General features: G+C 34.3%; 1 protein-coding gene across 2 annotated transcripts in view; it reads right to left on the bottom strand.

Annotated features, from left to right (window-relative positions):
* The window catches only part of ClpX (Caseinolytic protease chaperone subunit), a 57167-nt gene that overhangs the window by 28882 nt on the left and 12850 nt on the right, over nt 1-15435 (bottom strand). For both annotated transcript variants that reach the window (XM_089707595.1, XM_089707596.1), the window contains exon 2: nt 5746-5877. In XM_089707595.1, the coding sequence (XP_089563721.1) occupies nt 5746-5877 (132 nt within the window). The remainder of the gene's footprint in view (nt 1-5745; nt 5878-15435) is intronic.

Below are 15435 nucleotides of genomic sequence, written 5' to 3' on the forward strand. Positions count from 1 at the left end.
GCCGTTAAAGGTAATGTGCAATGACTCGAAATATATGTGAAGTCAGTGTGTTATCTGTAGAATCAAGTCTTTATTCATCCAATTAAATCGTTGAAAACTTGACAGTTTTCTGGAGCTTCTGTTTTACTTACTAATTGGATATCGTTTTGTTTCACTTTCTTTTGTACTGTGCAGGACCAGTGATTTGTTCGTCTATTTATATATCACAAAGTTCTCTCTCGATTTAAAATCGCATCAGGGTTGCATCTTTTGCTGAATCAGATACAGAACAAAAATGAAAGAAGTAAGGGAAGTACGGCGTCATAAAACTATATTGCAAATGCGATTAGATCTAGAAGTGGAATTTTAGATAGCAATAGTAAATTCAGTTAGCTTATTGCTCTTATCATCTATTTGATTTGACTGTACAATTCCGTACTGAGTGTTCGCCAAAACTATTTCCTCTCTAGCACTGCCACCTCGGTGTCGTTCACCTCTCGCCCATTTGTTTATCAATTCTTTATTCTATTATTTACATTCGGGTCACATATTGTTATATTTACGTTAGGCCTTTTATCTACAATGTTGCTGCCGGGTGCGATAACAGATAGTACTAAAAATAATAGTACATTATTATTATTATCATGAACTTTGAAAAGGTAAGGAATATTCCGCTTGGTTTCAATAGAAGTTATGACAAATAACGTGAAAGTTTAAATTTGTCTAGAACCAAAGTTAAGCCTTGATGACTTGATGGATATAAAATTATACCTATAGATACAATACATCATGACTAGAGAATCCAATCCCGCATCAAAATCGCGATCCCGCAAGCCTGCGGGATTAAGATCAGCAATCCCGCGGATCCCGCGGGATTTGCGGGATTGATTTTAATTATTATTATTTTTGTTTCATGTAATTTAAAGAAAGAAAATACACACAAATATTTTTAATTATTCTTATCAACATCTAAGCAAAGTTATCACTTATATTATAAATGAAATATAATGATGTTTAAGACAATACAATATTCACAATATTTCACGTTTCATATTTAGATTTTTATTTGAAATAGAAAATATTCATTGGTTTTAGAGGCATTTAAAATCAGCTTTTTTTTTTTTTGAAAATACTTTCGAAGAAATGATAAAGTATCTAACGTTTCATCTTTTAGATTTGATCTTATCTTGTTGCATAAATAGCCAGCGGCGGAAAAAGCAAGCTCGGCTTCCACACTTGTAGGCGGAATTGACTTTACATATGTATAAACAGCTTCCAAATACTTCCCCCTATTCCCTCCACATTCAAAAAGTGTCAATATCAAATCAGTTGAATTATCTCGAGTGGGTACACGCACAGCAGCTCTAAACTCTGCCACCCATTCAGTACGCGCAAAGTTAAATCCCTGTGCGCCGTAGGGGAATCCCCAGTCATAGAGTACTGGAACTGACATTGATTACGTTCCGTTCCGTCCGATAATAGTTCCGATCATCGTCTGAGCCTATTTTTCTTACTTTTTTTCAATCCCGCGAACGTGCGGGATCCCGCATGAGTAATCCCGCATTTTTGATCCCGCAAAAAAGGTGCGGGATCCCGCATTAGCGGGATCCCGCGTTTGCGGGATTGGATTCCCTAATCATGACCAAACAAATTATTCATTCGTATAGGCACCCGAGCAAAATCTATTTCACATTTTTTAAGGTTTTAACAATAAAGGTGAATCCAATCATGATCAAGTGTTTTGTAACCATTCGAAAAAGGTTCGGAGCGAGAGAATCTCATTTTCTTTTATATTATTGCAAACCCTCTACCAAAAGCTGTTCACATTCCTTTTCATTTTCTATTTAATCCTATCCCAATTTTCCATTTAAATCATAACTCATCTCAACAAACTCAATCTCGGAAACATAACGATCTACCTTACCTAACTGTCCAGGTACTTTTACATTCATCAAATTTCAATGTATTGGTATATTGGATACCTATACGCTATCTTGTTCTTTAAAAGCCGGTCAAAATGAAGTCTGCACTGACTCTTAATCACTAGATATATATTTAGTTTGTCCACCGATTAACATTAACCTTGTTACGGATGTCGTAACGACTTCTGAGCAAGGCGTTTGACCCGCTTGGGTTTTTTCTAAGTCGAGTTCGTAACCTTGCTGTTTGAAATGGTGGTAGTGAGGTTAAACGTGAATGCATATCTTTATATGTACGAACGAAGGCCACAGTTAAAGCTGCAGCCGACACAGATTTTCGTTTTCGAAATAAATATATTTAGTATGTGCTTGTCCAGATTGTAAGCTGTGTGCCAAACTGCTTCATTTAAATCTATTTTGGCGGCTATTTCTACTGGATTGTGTAAGAAACACTATAAACTTTACATTTTGCACGCCTCATAAGCGATGCGTTGAGGTGGGTACTACTGTCACTTCGCGCAAAACATCTGATTTTTCAAACTTAAGGCTGCAGTCTAGCAAAATTGCGTTTTCAACAAGTTATTTGACAATTTTTTCCCGGCTAATGAAATGATAAACTGAATTTTTTTTTCTTGTTTATCAATTAGTGTTATATACGCAATGCGCGTGAATTTTTTCACATTTATAAAGTTACTTTATGTTACCTTAATCAGGCCTTCAAGATAAGTCTCTTTCCCCCAAAATCATTTCGAGCTAAGTTTGTGCACTCACTACGTTGCAACCGATTACAATTTACACAATCTGATCAGCGCATTATTATCCTTATATAGTCGTTATTAAAAACTGCTGAATACAATTGCCGAAAAACTTATGATTTTCTTAATTAGAGCGTTATAAATTCATTAAATTTCCCATTTTTTGCCTTACAAAATCGATTGATAAATACTGCTAAAAGTTATTTTTTCCATTAATTTATTCGAGTTGGTTGAAGACCAATGAGTATTAATCCTTTAAAAAATTTTTTTTTTAATTTTGATAATTCTTTAAATATTAAAAAAATATTTAAAATAATAAGGAAAAATCCTAGCGAATTTCTTTAGTCGCGCTCCTTAGGCCGGAGCGTTCTGACGTGTGCTCTACGCTCGATTTTCCTTCATACCGAAGTGAAAGTTGCTCTACTTCATTAAATTTAATATTTTTGTTAATTGATTATTTTTATCTTAGTTTTGTGCAAATATTCGTATTTTTAAACATTTGATTTCGATATGGAAAATAAACGAAAAAAATACGCGTGTAACTACTAGAAAAAAAATTATCTTCGAACATAAAGTTAATGAAACCAAATAGATTGCAAAGGTGATTGGCAACAATTTCTTTATTTTACGGGGTGTCAGTAAAGGGATGTATATTTCTTTAAAACTAAAGTAAGCTCATAAATTTTCTTATAATATAATTTTTTTGAAGTTTCAAAAATATTTATTTTTCGTTTGAGAAATACGAAATATAATATAAACTTGTATTGAGAACTTGAACTTCCCAAGTTCATCCGGGGAAATCCCCATACGGGGAAAATGATTTGTTTACTCCAAAATTAATCCGAGGTGTTTTAATTTTTTCTTCTAGTCATTTTCAACGTAGCGGCATGTTGTTTGATTATTAATTTTGTAACTTAAATACAGGATGTTGGTTTTATATTCTGATCTTACAGACGCGCTGACAAATTTAGTCCACCATTTCTAGTTTAGTCTACCAACTCTAAGTACCAATATTAAAACGAATGGATTATCATCACATCATCAAAATTCAGTGGGGTTGAGAACTAAACAAACAGAAGTAACAGAGACGCGAAGAATAAAAAAAGAGGACGAAAACGATAATTCGTTGATGCTTTCCCTTTTCGACGTATTGTTAGGGTACATCACCAATCTGCAAAAAACAAAACTGATGATTCCCAATTGCTGATTAAAAATGAAAAACAAATAATCGACAACAGTGGTGAAAATTTGCTGATCACAATGAAACATCCTTCAGTGGTAGCAGATTTACTCATTTAAAATGTATCGGTGAACAGCGTAAAGGAGAGGAGGACAGGAAAACATTATGAATGTGGATGGTGGATTGTATACAGGGTGTAATCGATAAGTATGTGCAGGCGATTATGACGTTATTATTGCAGGTATCAAAAAACTTAAAACTGATATCGAAATTACTTTACCTAATGAGCAAAATGACAATAATAACTTTTTAAAAGTATAACGAGAAATATCTAAAAAATTTACTTTATACACTCCCATAATATCAAAAAGGGAAAATGGGACTAGTAGAAGTTAAATGTCTAATTCCGGCAAAAGACATGAATGCGGAAGATGCGGTTAAAAAAATTTAATATTTGAAATACAATGCAAAAAATAACACTTTTGTCATAGATAAGAATCATGACTATTTTTTCCAAATTCAGGGACAACTAAACGTTGCAGAAGCAGAAGTCTGCTTATTTGCTGTTTGGACTGGAGTGAATCATTCGTTAAAAATAGAATATATAAAATAGAATATATAAAAAAGTATGTAACGTTTAGGCAAAATAAAATGATGGACCATTATTGGATTTTACATAAATTGCCTACTGTCAGAATTGATTGATTCGAGACTTCAGAATTCGATGCCTTCAAGCGATTGAAAAAAAAGAGATAAATCCAGTGCAACCGATAAAGCATCAGAATGCTAGCAAAAGATTTATTAGGTTTATCAATATAAATCTATATACATAATATAATAAATCTGTAGAAGACGCGAAGACTGACATCCGCGCGGACGGAGTCGCGGGCGGAAGCTAGTCAGAAATAAATATCTTTTGTTTTCATTTGCGTATTTTTCTATTTTATAATTTTTTAACACAAACATTACATTTTTTTTATTAGTAAATACAAAATTTGTTTATCCGTTTTATTAGTTAAACTGAACAACTTTCACTAAGAAACTTAGGTCGAAAAAAATGTATAGAGTTATGCATTTTGTATGGAAAGCTTATTTTTTTTATATTTCGTCCAAATTTCTTTGTAAAAGTTGATCAGTTATATAAACATGAAGTTGAAGATATCAATAGAAAGTATTCGCAAATTTTGTGTACTGATAAAAAAAAATCACCCGGTGTAATTTTCACGAAAATTGTTTCAAATTGTCATTTTTGGTACTTATTACGAATATTAAATTATACGAATGATTTAATTTTTAAAAATTAAGTGGAGCAACTTTCCCTTAGTACATTTGTATTATTTACATATAGGATGACAGGATGCATTTGTTTGCACTACTAGACCAAGCCCTTAAAATGTCTTTATGTATCATACATTGCACTTGTAAGATAATACATACACACACATATTAAGAAAAAAAACCTATTTTTAACATTCATGATATTTTTGATGTCATTTTTGTTATTTAAAATAGTTAAAAAACAGTTTAAAAAAGTTCTGTCTTGGACGTCCGTGTGTCTGTATGTGCGGAGGATTTTCTTGTTAACACGATAGCGACCGAAATACTTTACTAATCGAGTCTTTTTTTTTTCTCTTACGCTTGAGTATGCTCAGGAATAGAACCCTTTCATTTTTCAGGGTCTGATTCGATGTGGTTTAATTGTTATTAAATAAACAAAAATAATAATTAATAAATAATTATTAAAAAAAAATATGAGGCGTGCACTTTTGGATTTTCCAAACTATCTAGTCTATTTCTGTCTGCTTTCAAACGGGATAAAATATTTCAACATTCTGTATTCTACGGCTGTTATATTTGACTTGGAAAAGTTCCATTGTTTTTGATTCTATCAGCAAAGGAAAGACAATCTCACCTGTGCTAGACGCATCTTTCCCCGAGTGCGGAGGGCCGGGCGGCTGCTCCGTGGGGCTCTTGCACAGCGCTGTGGTCGTGCTGAGCGCGCGCGCGCCGGACCGCCGCAGGCCGCGGCATGTTTGTGCAGGACCTGGTGAAAACAGAACTGCTGTTATTGCTTGTTTGATTTATAAGTAGGGGATTGCCCCGGCGTGACTTGGATACAAAAATATTTAACTTATGTGTAGGGTTATGTAAGTGAAATATTTTTTTAAGATTACCACAAACCACAAACAAAGTTAAAAACTGTACTTCTTTTTACTATAGGTATCTAAGTACCTATAGGTAAAACACATACCTAGTAATTGTACCATATTGTTGAAATAATTGTTTAAAAAATATATCGCAGACTTTTTGTCAATTACGTATGTAATGAGATTACGTTTATAACTTTGGAAAATCGACATACATAATATTTAAAATCTTATTACTACAATATTTTCAATTGAACAGTTATGTGTAAAATTATGTAGATCATAACAATGTCGCGAGTTGCGTAGGCACCTACGTCAAATACACGTTAGATAATGTTTACTTTAATAATTGTTAAGTACATAACGTAACGTTGGTAATTTCTTCCGGATCAACAATAAAAACAGTGTAAGTTACCTACTACCTATATTATTATACTATACTTTCCCTGTCATCTAACCGTTATGGTTGTAAACAGAACAGACAGACAATTTTATTTATATACGTTAATTAATATAGTGCCAAATAGCGTGTAAACATTTAAATAAATACATTATTATTCATAAAGCGTATAAGAGATTACCAATATATTTTATTGCTTAGCATAACACGATGTGTCCTAGAATACACTATTATAATTAATGAGAATGCACTAAAAGTTATGGAAATGATAATACCTTTTAAGCGAATTGCGTTTCAAGGTCACTTGCGCAAGCGCAGCCTTATACTTTATTATAATTTTTAGTGAATAAAATATATTAGAAAGAAAGAAAGAAAGAAGAAAGAAAATACATTTAATCACAAATACTTAATTACAATTTTTCACTTATAACTAAATACACTTTTGAGAACAATACACATTAATAAATTTTAAACCTTAAAATACAATAAATATATTCAAATATTAGTCGGTATTCGTGATTAGGTGGACTACTCAGCATTTGCCTCTCCGTGCTAGAGGAGAGGCGCCGGTTTTCAGTAGTCCCCTCGACTTGCTACGCTTGGAGCACCAGAACGATCTTTTGTGATGTAAAATAAAAAGCTGATAAAATAAATATTTCAAATTTAAAAAAATAGGAGAATATAAATATATTGAAGTGTTTAAATAAAATTGTCAATACATAATATAAACTTACTTGTACATACTTGTTATTTAAATATAAAGGGTTAAGGAATAGATGTAATGAAGTAATTTATACGTATAGATAAGATAAGAGTGAATATATACATAATAAAATAAAATAGATACGGCTATACATTCAACGCTACTAGGGCTGGTTAAGAAATTCAGCAAGTATAACTTTTTTGTACTGATGTTTAAAACTTTGCAGTGTTTTGCAATTTCTTATTGGCGGAGGTAAGTTATTCCAGCACCTAGTAGCGCTGTACGTAAAGCTTCCCCTGAAAGCCGCTGTATAGTTTCTGGGGGTTGAAAGCTTATACATGGACGCCCGTGTATCATACATGCGATTGCCATCATCCATCCATGTGAGTTTACTGTAGAGGTAGGCGGGTGCCTTGGTCATGACCACGCTGAATAGTAGGGAGGCTAGGTGCAGTCGCCTACGACTCTCCATATTTAAAACTTTGTTGGACTTTAGGATGGGTGATATATGGGTCCGAGCTGGTATGTCCCAACAAAAACGAGCGCAGGCGTTTTGTATTCGCTGTATGGAGTTTTTAGTGCGTACCAGCAATCTAGGACCATACATCACATCTGCATAGTTGAATTTTGATAGTATGAGTGATTCACAAAGCTTTAAACGTAGGTCTGTGTTCAAATATGACCTAATATTATACAACACTTTCAGGCGGTAAAAGCAGTTTGAAATTATTGAATTAATATGTTTTTCGAATCTAAGTTGTTCGTCGAATATGACCCCTAAGTTACGAGCCTCACGTACACGCTCGATGACAGTGCCTTGAATGTTAAGTACAGGATTTTGCTGCTCGACACTTTTTACCTGTTTTGGTGTACCTAGTATCATGAATTTCGTTTTGTCAGCGTTTAGCTGCAAGGTATTATTTGCTGACCACGTAGAAATTCGATCTAGGTCACCATTTAGTTTTACTAAGCTATTCTGTGTATCATCGGGCTTGAAAGATAGATAAAGTTGTATATCATCAGCGTAGGAATGAAATTTACAACATTGAATATTATCAATAATGTCTGCAGTGTATAAGATAAATAATAGCGGCCCCAGAATTGAGCCTTGGGGAATACCTCGTTCAATAGATCTGCACTGTGAAAACAACCCCGCGCCGTTTTCCCCAGTTATCATAACAGTTTGAGTTCGATTGCTAAGATAACTGCCGAACCATGAGACTGCATTTTGTGTAAAACCATAATAGGATAGTTTAGCCAGCAATAGAGGTATGTTCAGCGTATCGAATGCGCGTGAATAATCGAGGTATACAAGGATTGTGCTCATACCTCTATCCTGTGCTCTAATAATGTTATCCACTACATCCGTTAGCGCTGTAGCAGTTCCACGTTGCCGTCGAAAGCCCGATTGTAAATCCGGTAAGATTCGATTCATCTCAAGGTATTCAACGACTTGTTTGTATACAATTTTTTCCAGTATTTTTGACATGCACGGGAGAATGCTAATTGGCCTTAGATCTTTATATGAATCAGGATGATCTTTTTTTGGTATCGGCTGTACTAGAGCATTCCGCCATAACGCAGGAAAGGTGTTCGAGGATATTGATATGTTAATTATATGTGTTATTATTTTTAAAGTTGTTGGTGTGGTTAATTTTAGCATATCAAGCGAGATATCATCGCTGCCTACAGCTTGGGATGTTAGTTCTCGAATAGCCTTCCATACGTCTTGGTCAGTAACTGGCTTCAAACCAAGGACAGTATCATTATTGTATCGATGTGATTTGTAATACGATATGTATGACGCTGGTGAGTATCTAGGACCTGGAGTGTTCAGAAAATGCATATTAATACTATCAGGATCACGCAAATGGGGTGGTAAGAGCGGTTCTCTTTGCGGCTTTATCCGTATATGTTTTTTTAAATGCTTCCAAAGGACCTTAGGGTTGCTTGTGTTAGCATTAATATAAATATCAAAATAGGCTTTTTTTTCTCGGTTTAGAGCACCTTTAACATAATTTCTGAGCTCGTTGTAATAGCGTATATGGGACATTTTTTTGGTTAATCTCGCCCGAATTTGTGCCTCGTCCCTATTCTTCATGATTAGTTTAATATTGTGCGTTATCCACGGATATTGTTCTGACTTAACTTTGAATGTTTTTTTCGGTGCGTGAATATCATACAGAGCTAGAACACTGGCAGTGAAGGTAGTTAAAGCTTCGTCCACATTATCAATTGAAAGTATCGCGTCCCAGTCATAGGAGATTAAAGATTGGTTGAAATCAGTTATATTAATATTTTTGAGAGAGCGCCTTGACATCCATTTAGGTTTAGGTTTTTCCTTTATAATATTTAAAATACAAGTTACAAACGCATGATTGCTTAAGTCACTTATGTAATCTACTTCTACCCGAGATACTGAACAGTCTGAACATATTAGATCTAACAAGGTCTCACTATCGCTTTTAAAATGTGTGGGCTTAGTCACATGTTGTTTCAAGTTTGTAGTTATTAAGAAATTGTTAAATTTTATAAAACCAGCAGTTTTTTCACTTAGTATATTAATATTAAAATCGCCTACCAATATCATATAATCACTCCATACAAAAGAGCTGATAGATTCTGTGAGGGCCGCGAAGAAGGTATCAATATCTAGCCAGGGCGGTCTATAAGCGGTTCCGATAACGATTTTTTTACCCCGGGAAATTAATTTGAGCCACATCTGTTCAACCGTGTTTACCTCAGGATGTTTTAAAACATGAATCGTCAGACCATCTCGGACATAAAACCCTACTCCACCACCTCGTGAGCGGACATCAGGCGGGCGTGGGCGGTGGCGCAAGCGGTAACCAGGCACCGCTGGCGCACGTCCCTCTTCGCCGGCGCGGAGCCAGGTCTCATTAATGGCCATAATATCTACAGCGTGGCGCATGATTGCGGCTAGAAACTCGTCATGTTTATTTCCCAGCGATCCGGGGTTTAGAAAACCAATTTTTAACTTGCTAACTACACCAAAAATAATAAATAGTGATAATTATTTGTAATACAAGACATTGATACCTTATAAATGTATACGCTATTGTAAGTATGAGAGATTTTTGAAATGTATTTATTTTCTATATATATTAGTAGGTACTTCAAAAGTTGATAATAATTAAATAAATTGTATATGTTTTTTTCGGTTTTATTACGTGTATATAATATAATGTAGATGTAGATAGATAATATTGTGTCTTTTGAATTTGAAATATAGTATATATTTGACAAGAAATAATTTTATAGAACAAAAGTGTTAGTAAATAGCATATTATTATATCATACACACCAAGTTCAGTTATTGTACACAAAAGAAGCTTATCAAACCATATAATATTCCTTGTTAAGGTCGTATAAAGATGACAAATAACAAAACCATTACAAAATTGTTTAGTTACATTATTTAAAGATAACTTAACGGTTACTTCAGATAAACAGTATATTTTTCTTTTATTTTTATACGTATAAATGATAACTATAAAATAAGTCAGTAATATTTTTAACAGACTGATTGACCATTCCAGATAGCATATGATTGTCGATTTTATAAACAGTAATGTGATGAATTTAGTAAAAATAATTAACAAACAGTCTCCGAACCAAAAACCGATTTCAGATCATCGTCTGAATGAATACGGTAAGCCTTAGATTGAGGTTCTTTTCTAGCGTATATATACCCTCCGCGGGTCCATACATATCTCCATTTTTTCGCACTACCCTCTTGACGAGCTAAGTAAAATAGCCTACGATTTATACTCGTTAGGCGTTCATTGATATAGAATCGGTGGGGCGCGCCGGCGATGCCAGTACCTGCAGTGTCAGTCGCCCGCCGTACGCGCGCAGCACGTAACATCTCGTCGCGCAGGTGTCTCCGCGTAAAACGTACTACCATCGCGCGCGCACGCACACGGTCTTGGGATTCATTCTGTGGTACACGCGTAGATCCGCTTCTCTCCGCGCTCACTATATCACTTTCTTCTAAGCATATGCCTATTTTTTTAGCTAACGAAATGACTATATGTGTGGGATTTTCGCCATTGCTTTCGGGCAAACCCGTTATCTCCACATCGTTAATAAGATTTCGTTGCTCGGATTCATTCAAGCGTTTTTGGAGAAGGTTGATACTACTATTTAATTCCACTATTTGCTTATTTTGTGACTCCAATTTTAACACTTTATCCTCGATAATATCAAGTCTACTAGTAAATTCTGAGACAATATTTGCTAGCTTGGACATCTCATTTCGAAAACCCGTAAGTTCTGTGCGTAATAGTTTTATCTCGTCCGCTAAGATGGATTGCCCCGGCTGAATGGAACCTGCATCACCCGGGCTGTTATCGGGCATCGGCTTGTTTACTTTTTCAGGTTTGTTTTTGCATACTTTACACAGCCAATTTGGACCAATTCGTGATTTAGGGCTTATACATGTTTTGTGATAAAGGTCCTTGCACTTAGTGCACCTGGCATCATCTGTGGACGCAAATTTACCACATTTGCCACATTTGTTACTCATGATTGCAGTTTAATCAGCTGTAGCTTCGTACAGAGTACCAATAGATGGCAGTGTTTTGAGTGGTGCAGCGAGACAATGAATTTGCAGTTTTTTGCTCAATATATAATTATTTGTTATTGTTTTTATTTATAACATAAACTTATCGATGGAAAGTAATCAAGAATACTTGCGTAGGATGTAATAGTAACCCTTTTGTGTTAACTAAAATTGAAGTTGTATTTCACGAACAGCTGACGGTCAGCTGTTTTTCTTGGACACTTTTATACACTTATTATAGTTTTTTATTCACTTATCCACGATTGTCTACTGATAACTGTATATACGTCCACTGAAAATACTTCTTTTAATTGCGTTTTTGAGCTTTAATTATATTTTTAATTATTTAAAATACAGAGAAACGAACTGTCACTCCAAACGTCAACAAGACGTCCAGTTATAGTATATTATACAATAATACTTAAAATTACATTCTATTTATATTGTTTTGCTTATAAATTATGTAATGAAACTGCCTTTCAAATTTCGCCAAAATGATGACGAATTAGAATTTTAACTTTAGAAGAAACAACAATATAGATCGCTTCTAACTTACACTTTTATTCACTTGTAATTAGATGTAGACATTTTTTTCGCTTACAATTTAAATACAACATCAATTGTTATAAGATTTTTATATTTTTTTTATTAGTATCCAATAAGACTTATACGTGAGTAGGAATATTTAATACTTTTACAGCAATAATTTTGATCTATAAAAATACCTACATAACCTCCAACGCATATGAATAATAATATGTAGTTTAAAAAAACTAAAAAACACGCTTTTCATAGAAAACCGAACTAAAAAATAGAAAATTTTATCAAATTATTGTATTGTCATCGGTCCTCAATAAATCTACAAAGTTTGAACGAAATCTGGCCGTTTAAAGTGGGTCAAAATCGCGCCCAAAGAAGTCGGTTACAACTTACAAACATACAAACATACAGGTGAAGCTAATATAAAGCGTGTAAAAAGTAAAAACCCCAAGGCACGAAATATTTCGTACTTTCCTCAATATACCTTTTTTCATTTCCAAATAAAAAACAAGTAGGTAGTTAAACATTGTAAATTTCTCGTTAAACAAACAAATAAATAAACGAATGATGCACATGCAATGTTTAGTATTCAAAAAGAATAAAGTTCGCAGCTCGTAACTTTGGTGAAAACAAAACAAAAAAAACAATAACACACAAGATATAATCAGACACTTTCTCTGCTTAAATTTTATATCCATTTCAAAGTGCTGAAATTTAAGATTACTTAATTTAATCTTAATCTTATAATTGCATTTGAAAATCAAACAATATCAAAACTTAATTAAATTAACGTGCTTGAAAAAGTCTCATTGAGTTGTCAATTTTATTGTATTTACTAGCGGTCCGCCCCGGCTTCGCCCGTGGTACATAATATGAAAAATAGATGTTGGCCGATTCTCAGACTTACCCGATATGCTAAGAAAATTTCATGAGAATCGGTCCACCCGTTTCGGAGGAGTATGCAGACTAACATTGTGACACGAGAATTTTATATATAAAATACTAGCGGTCCGCCCCGGCTTCGCCCGTGGTACATATTTACGTTTTCTCTACGTAAAAACCATCCTCGTACTTCAAGGAATATAATAAAAAAAGAATTATCGAAATCGGTTCAGCCGTTCTCGAGTTATGCGCTTACCAACACATTTTGCGATTCATTTTTATATATAAGAAGATTATTAAGTACATAAACTTGTGGAAAAATAATTTATTGTAATTTTACTTTTGTAGTTTATTCAATTTCAGTCAAGATAAAAATAGTAACAATAAGTTCACATACAAAAAGTTACTAACTCGATTGCATTTCTACATTGATTTATTTTATTTTACAGAAACATTGTCTGAAACTGGACAGCAGGCTTCGAGCCGCAATAATTGCCTCACTAGGCTGCTCGCGATTTGTGGGCACCGGGACCCCAAGACAACGGAATCGATTTTCTCAAAAACCGTACCAATTTAAATTTTTTGTTATTTTAAATCATGAATCTTAGGATACCTACCTACTCGTATAATGATACAACGTACATATCAATCCTCAATTTTAAATCAGCTCAAATCAAATCTTCCCCATCGAGACTAAACCAAAAAATAACAACTCAAAAAGGTCACAGTGCACAGTTCGACTAAACACACACGCTAATCGCTTCCCTCGCGTTACCATACCAAAAGCTCTCGCATCCAATGTAGGTTAGAAAAGAAACTCGATTGTACAATACCGAGGGAATCCGCTGGCGCCAAACACCGGGTGTCGTGACGCAGCGGTTACACCAACCAATGGACAATAATGCTTTTATAATAGCATCAAAACATTTTAGAAACACAGTGGTAACAAGCGAACATGGTGATTGTCTCAATTTGGCCGTAATGAGACAACTCGAGTACGTAGAAAGTTCTGTATAAGCACTTAGGAATAGTGGTAGAAATCTATACATATAATAAATCTGTAGAAGGGTCAATTCTGTACATTGAAAATATTGAAAAAATAAATAGCAGGGGGTGTTACTGGATCGATACCAAACCCAAATATGTGATTAAAAAAATTTTTGTCTGTCTGTCTGTCTGTCTGTCTGTATGTTCAGGCATCACGTAAAAACTAACGGTTCGATTTCGATGAAACTTGGTATAATTATACCTTATTATCCTGGGCGTAAAATAGGATACTTTTTATCCTGGAAAAATACGTAAAAAAAAATTAATCTTAATTTTTCAGTTTTATCCATAGACGTTGTTCTGTAGAACCGCGAACACACGTTGCGTATTATTATAGGCCTAGCCGTATTTGGGTCCAATAGATATTTATAAGATGTCATTGTCAGAGTTACTCAAAATGGAGAAATAAACCATCCACGCGAAGACCGACATCCGCGCGGACGGAGTCGCGGGCGGAAGCTAATAGAAAATATTCGTATCGAAATCATTACATAACATTGTTATGTTTATAGTAAATCGCAATTATTGTTGTGTCTCGTTTGGGTATTAATCCATCAGTCCTCGGAATCACAGACACAATAGAAAATCTATTGTGTCGCGCCCCGATCGGGGCTTACGGTGGTCAATGGGTTAAGAAGCATTTTGGTCAATCAAAATCACTTCTTAAATCCTATCTAGCTAATTAATAATAGAATAAAAAAAATGTAATACATACCTACAAAAGGGATGCTGTGTCAGGTGTGATAATTAGATACACAATTTAATATTTATTTAATACAATTAATTGAACAAATATGGGCAATTAGAATTAATAAGCGTAAGCAATTTACATAATATGTAGGTAAAACAGCAAAATGAAACATTAATTACATTTTCTTCAAGAAGTTATACGCTACATAGCTCGAAAGATACGTAATCCATACATTACGAGCCAGGACTTTCCAAAGAAATATAAGGTGGCATATTAAAGTAGGGATTATATATACAGGATTTTCCCCAGTTAATGATGCAATGGTATTTCTTCGTGTACAGTGAGAGTCAAAGTACTTGTGATTATTGTTTACGACTCGCTTATACGTGTGACGAAAGCTTAACATAAGCTTGTTGGAACTTTACGACACTTCTCAATAAGCGTATAAGGATAATAGTAAAACCTTTGGGCTCTAACAGTTTACGCACAACATTTTGCAAAATTTCCTTCTTAAAATAACATTGGTACCAAGGAGCGACACAGCGAAACAGAGAATTTTAGACAGGCTTATTATATTTTGGTTTCGATATTCCCTTTGCTTCCTTTC

The sequence above is a fragment of the Colias philodice genome, chromosome 19 (assembly GCF_061535455.1).
Source record: "Colias philodice isolate Cphi_HAF_F1 chromosome 19, ilColPhil1 Martin Lab GWU primary, whole genome shotgun sequence".
Taxonomy (NCBI): domain Eukaryota; kingdom Metazoa; phylum Arthropoda; class Insecta; order Lepidoptera; family Pieridae; genus Colias; species Colias philodice.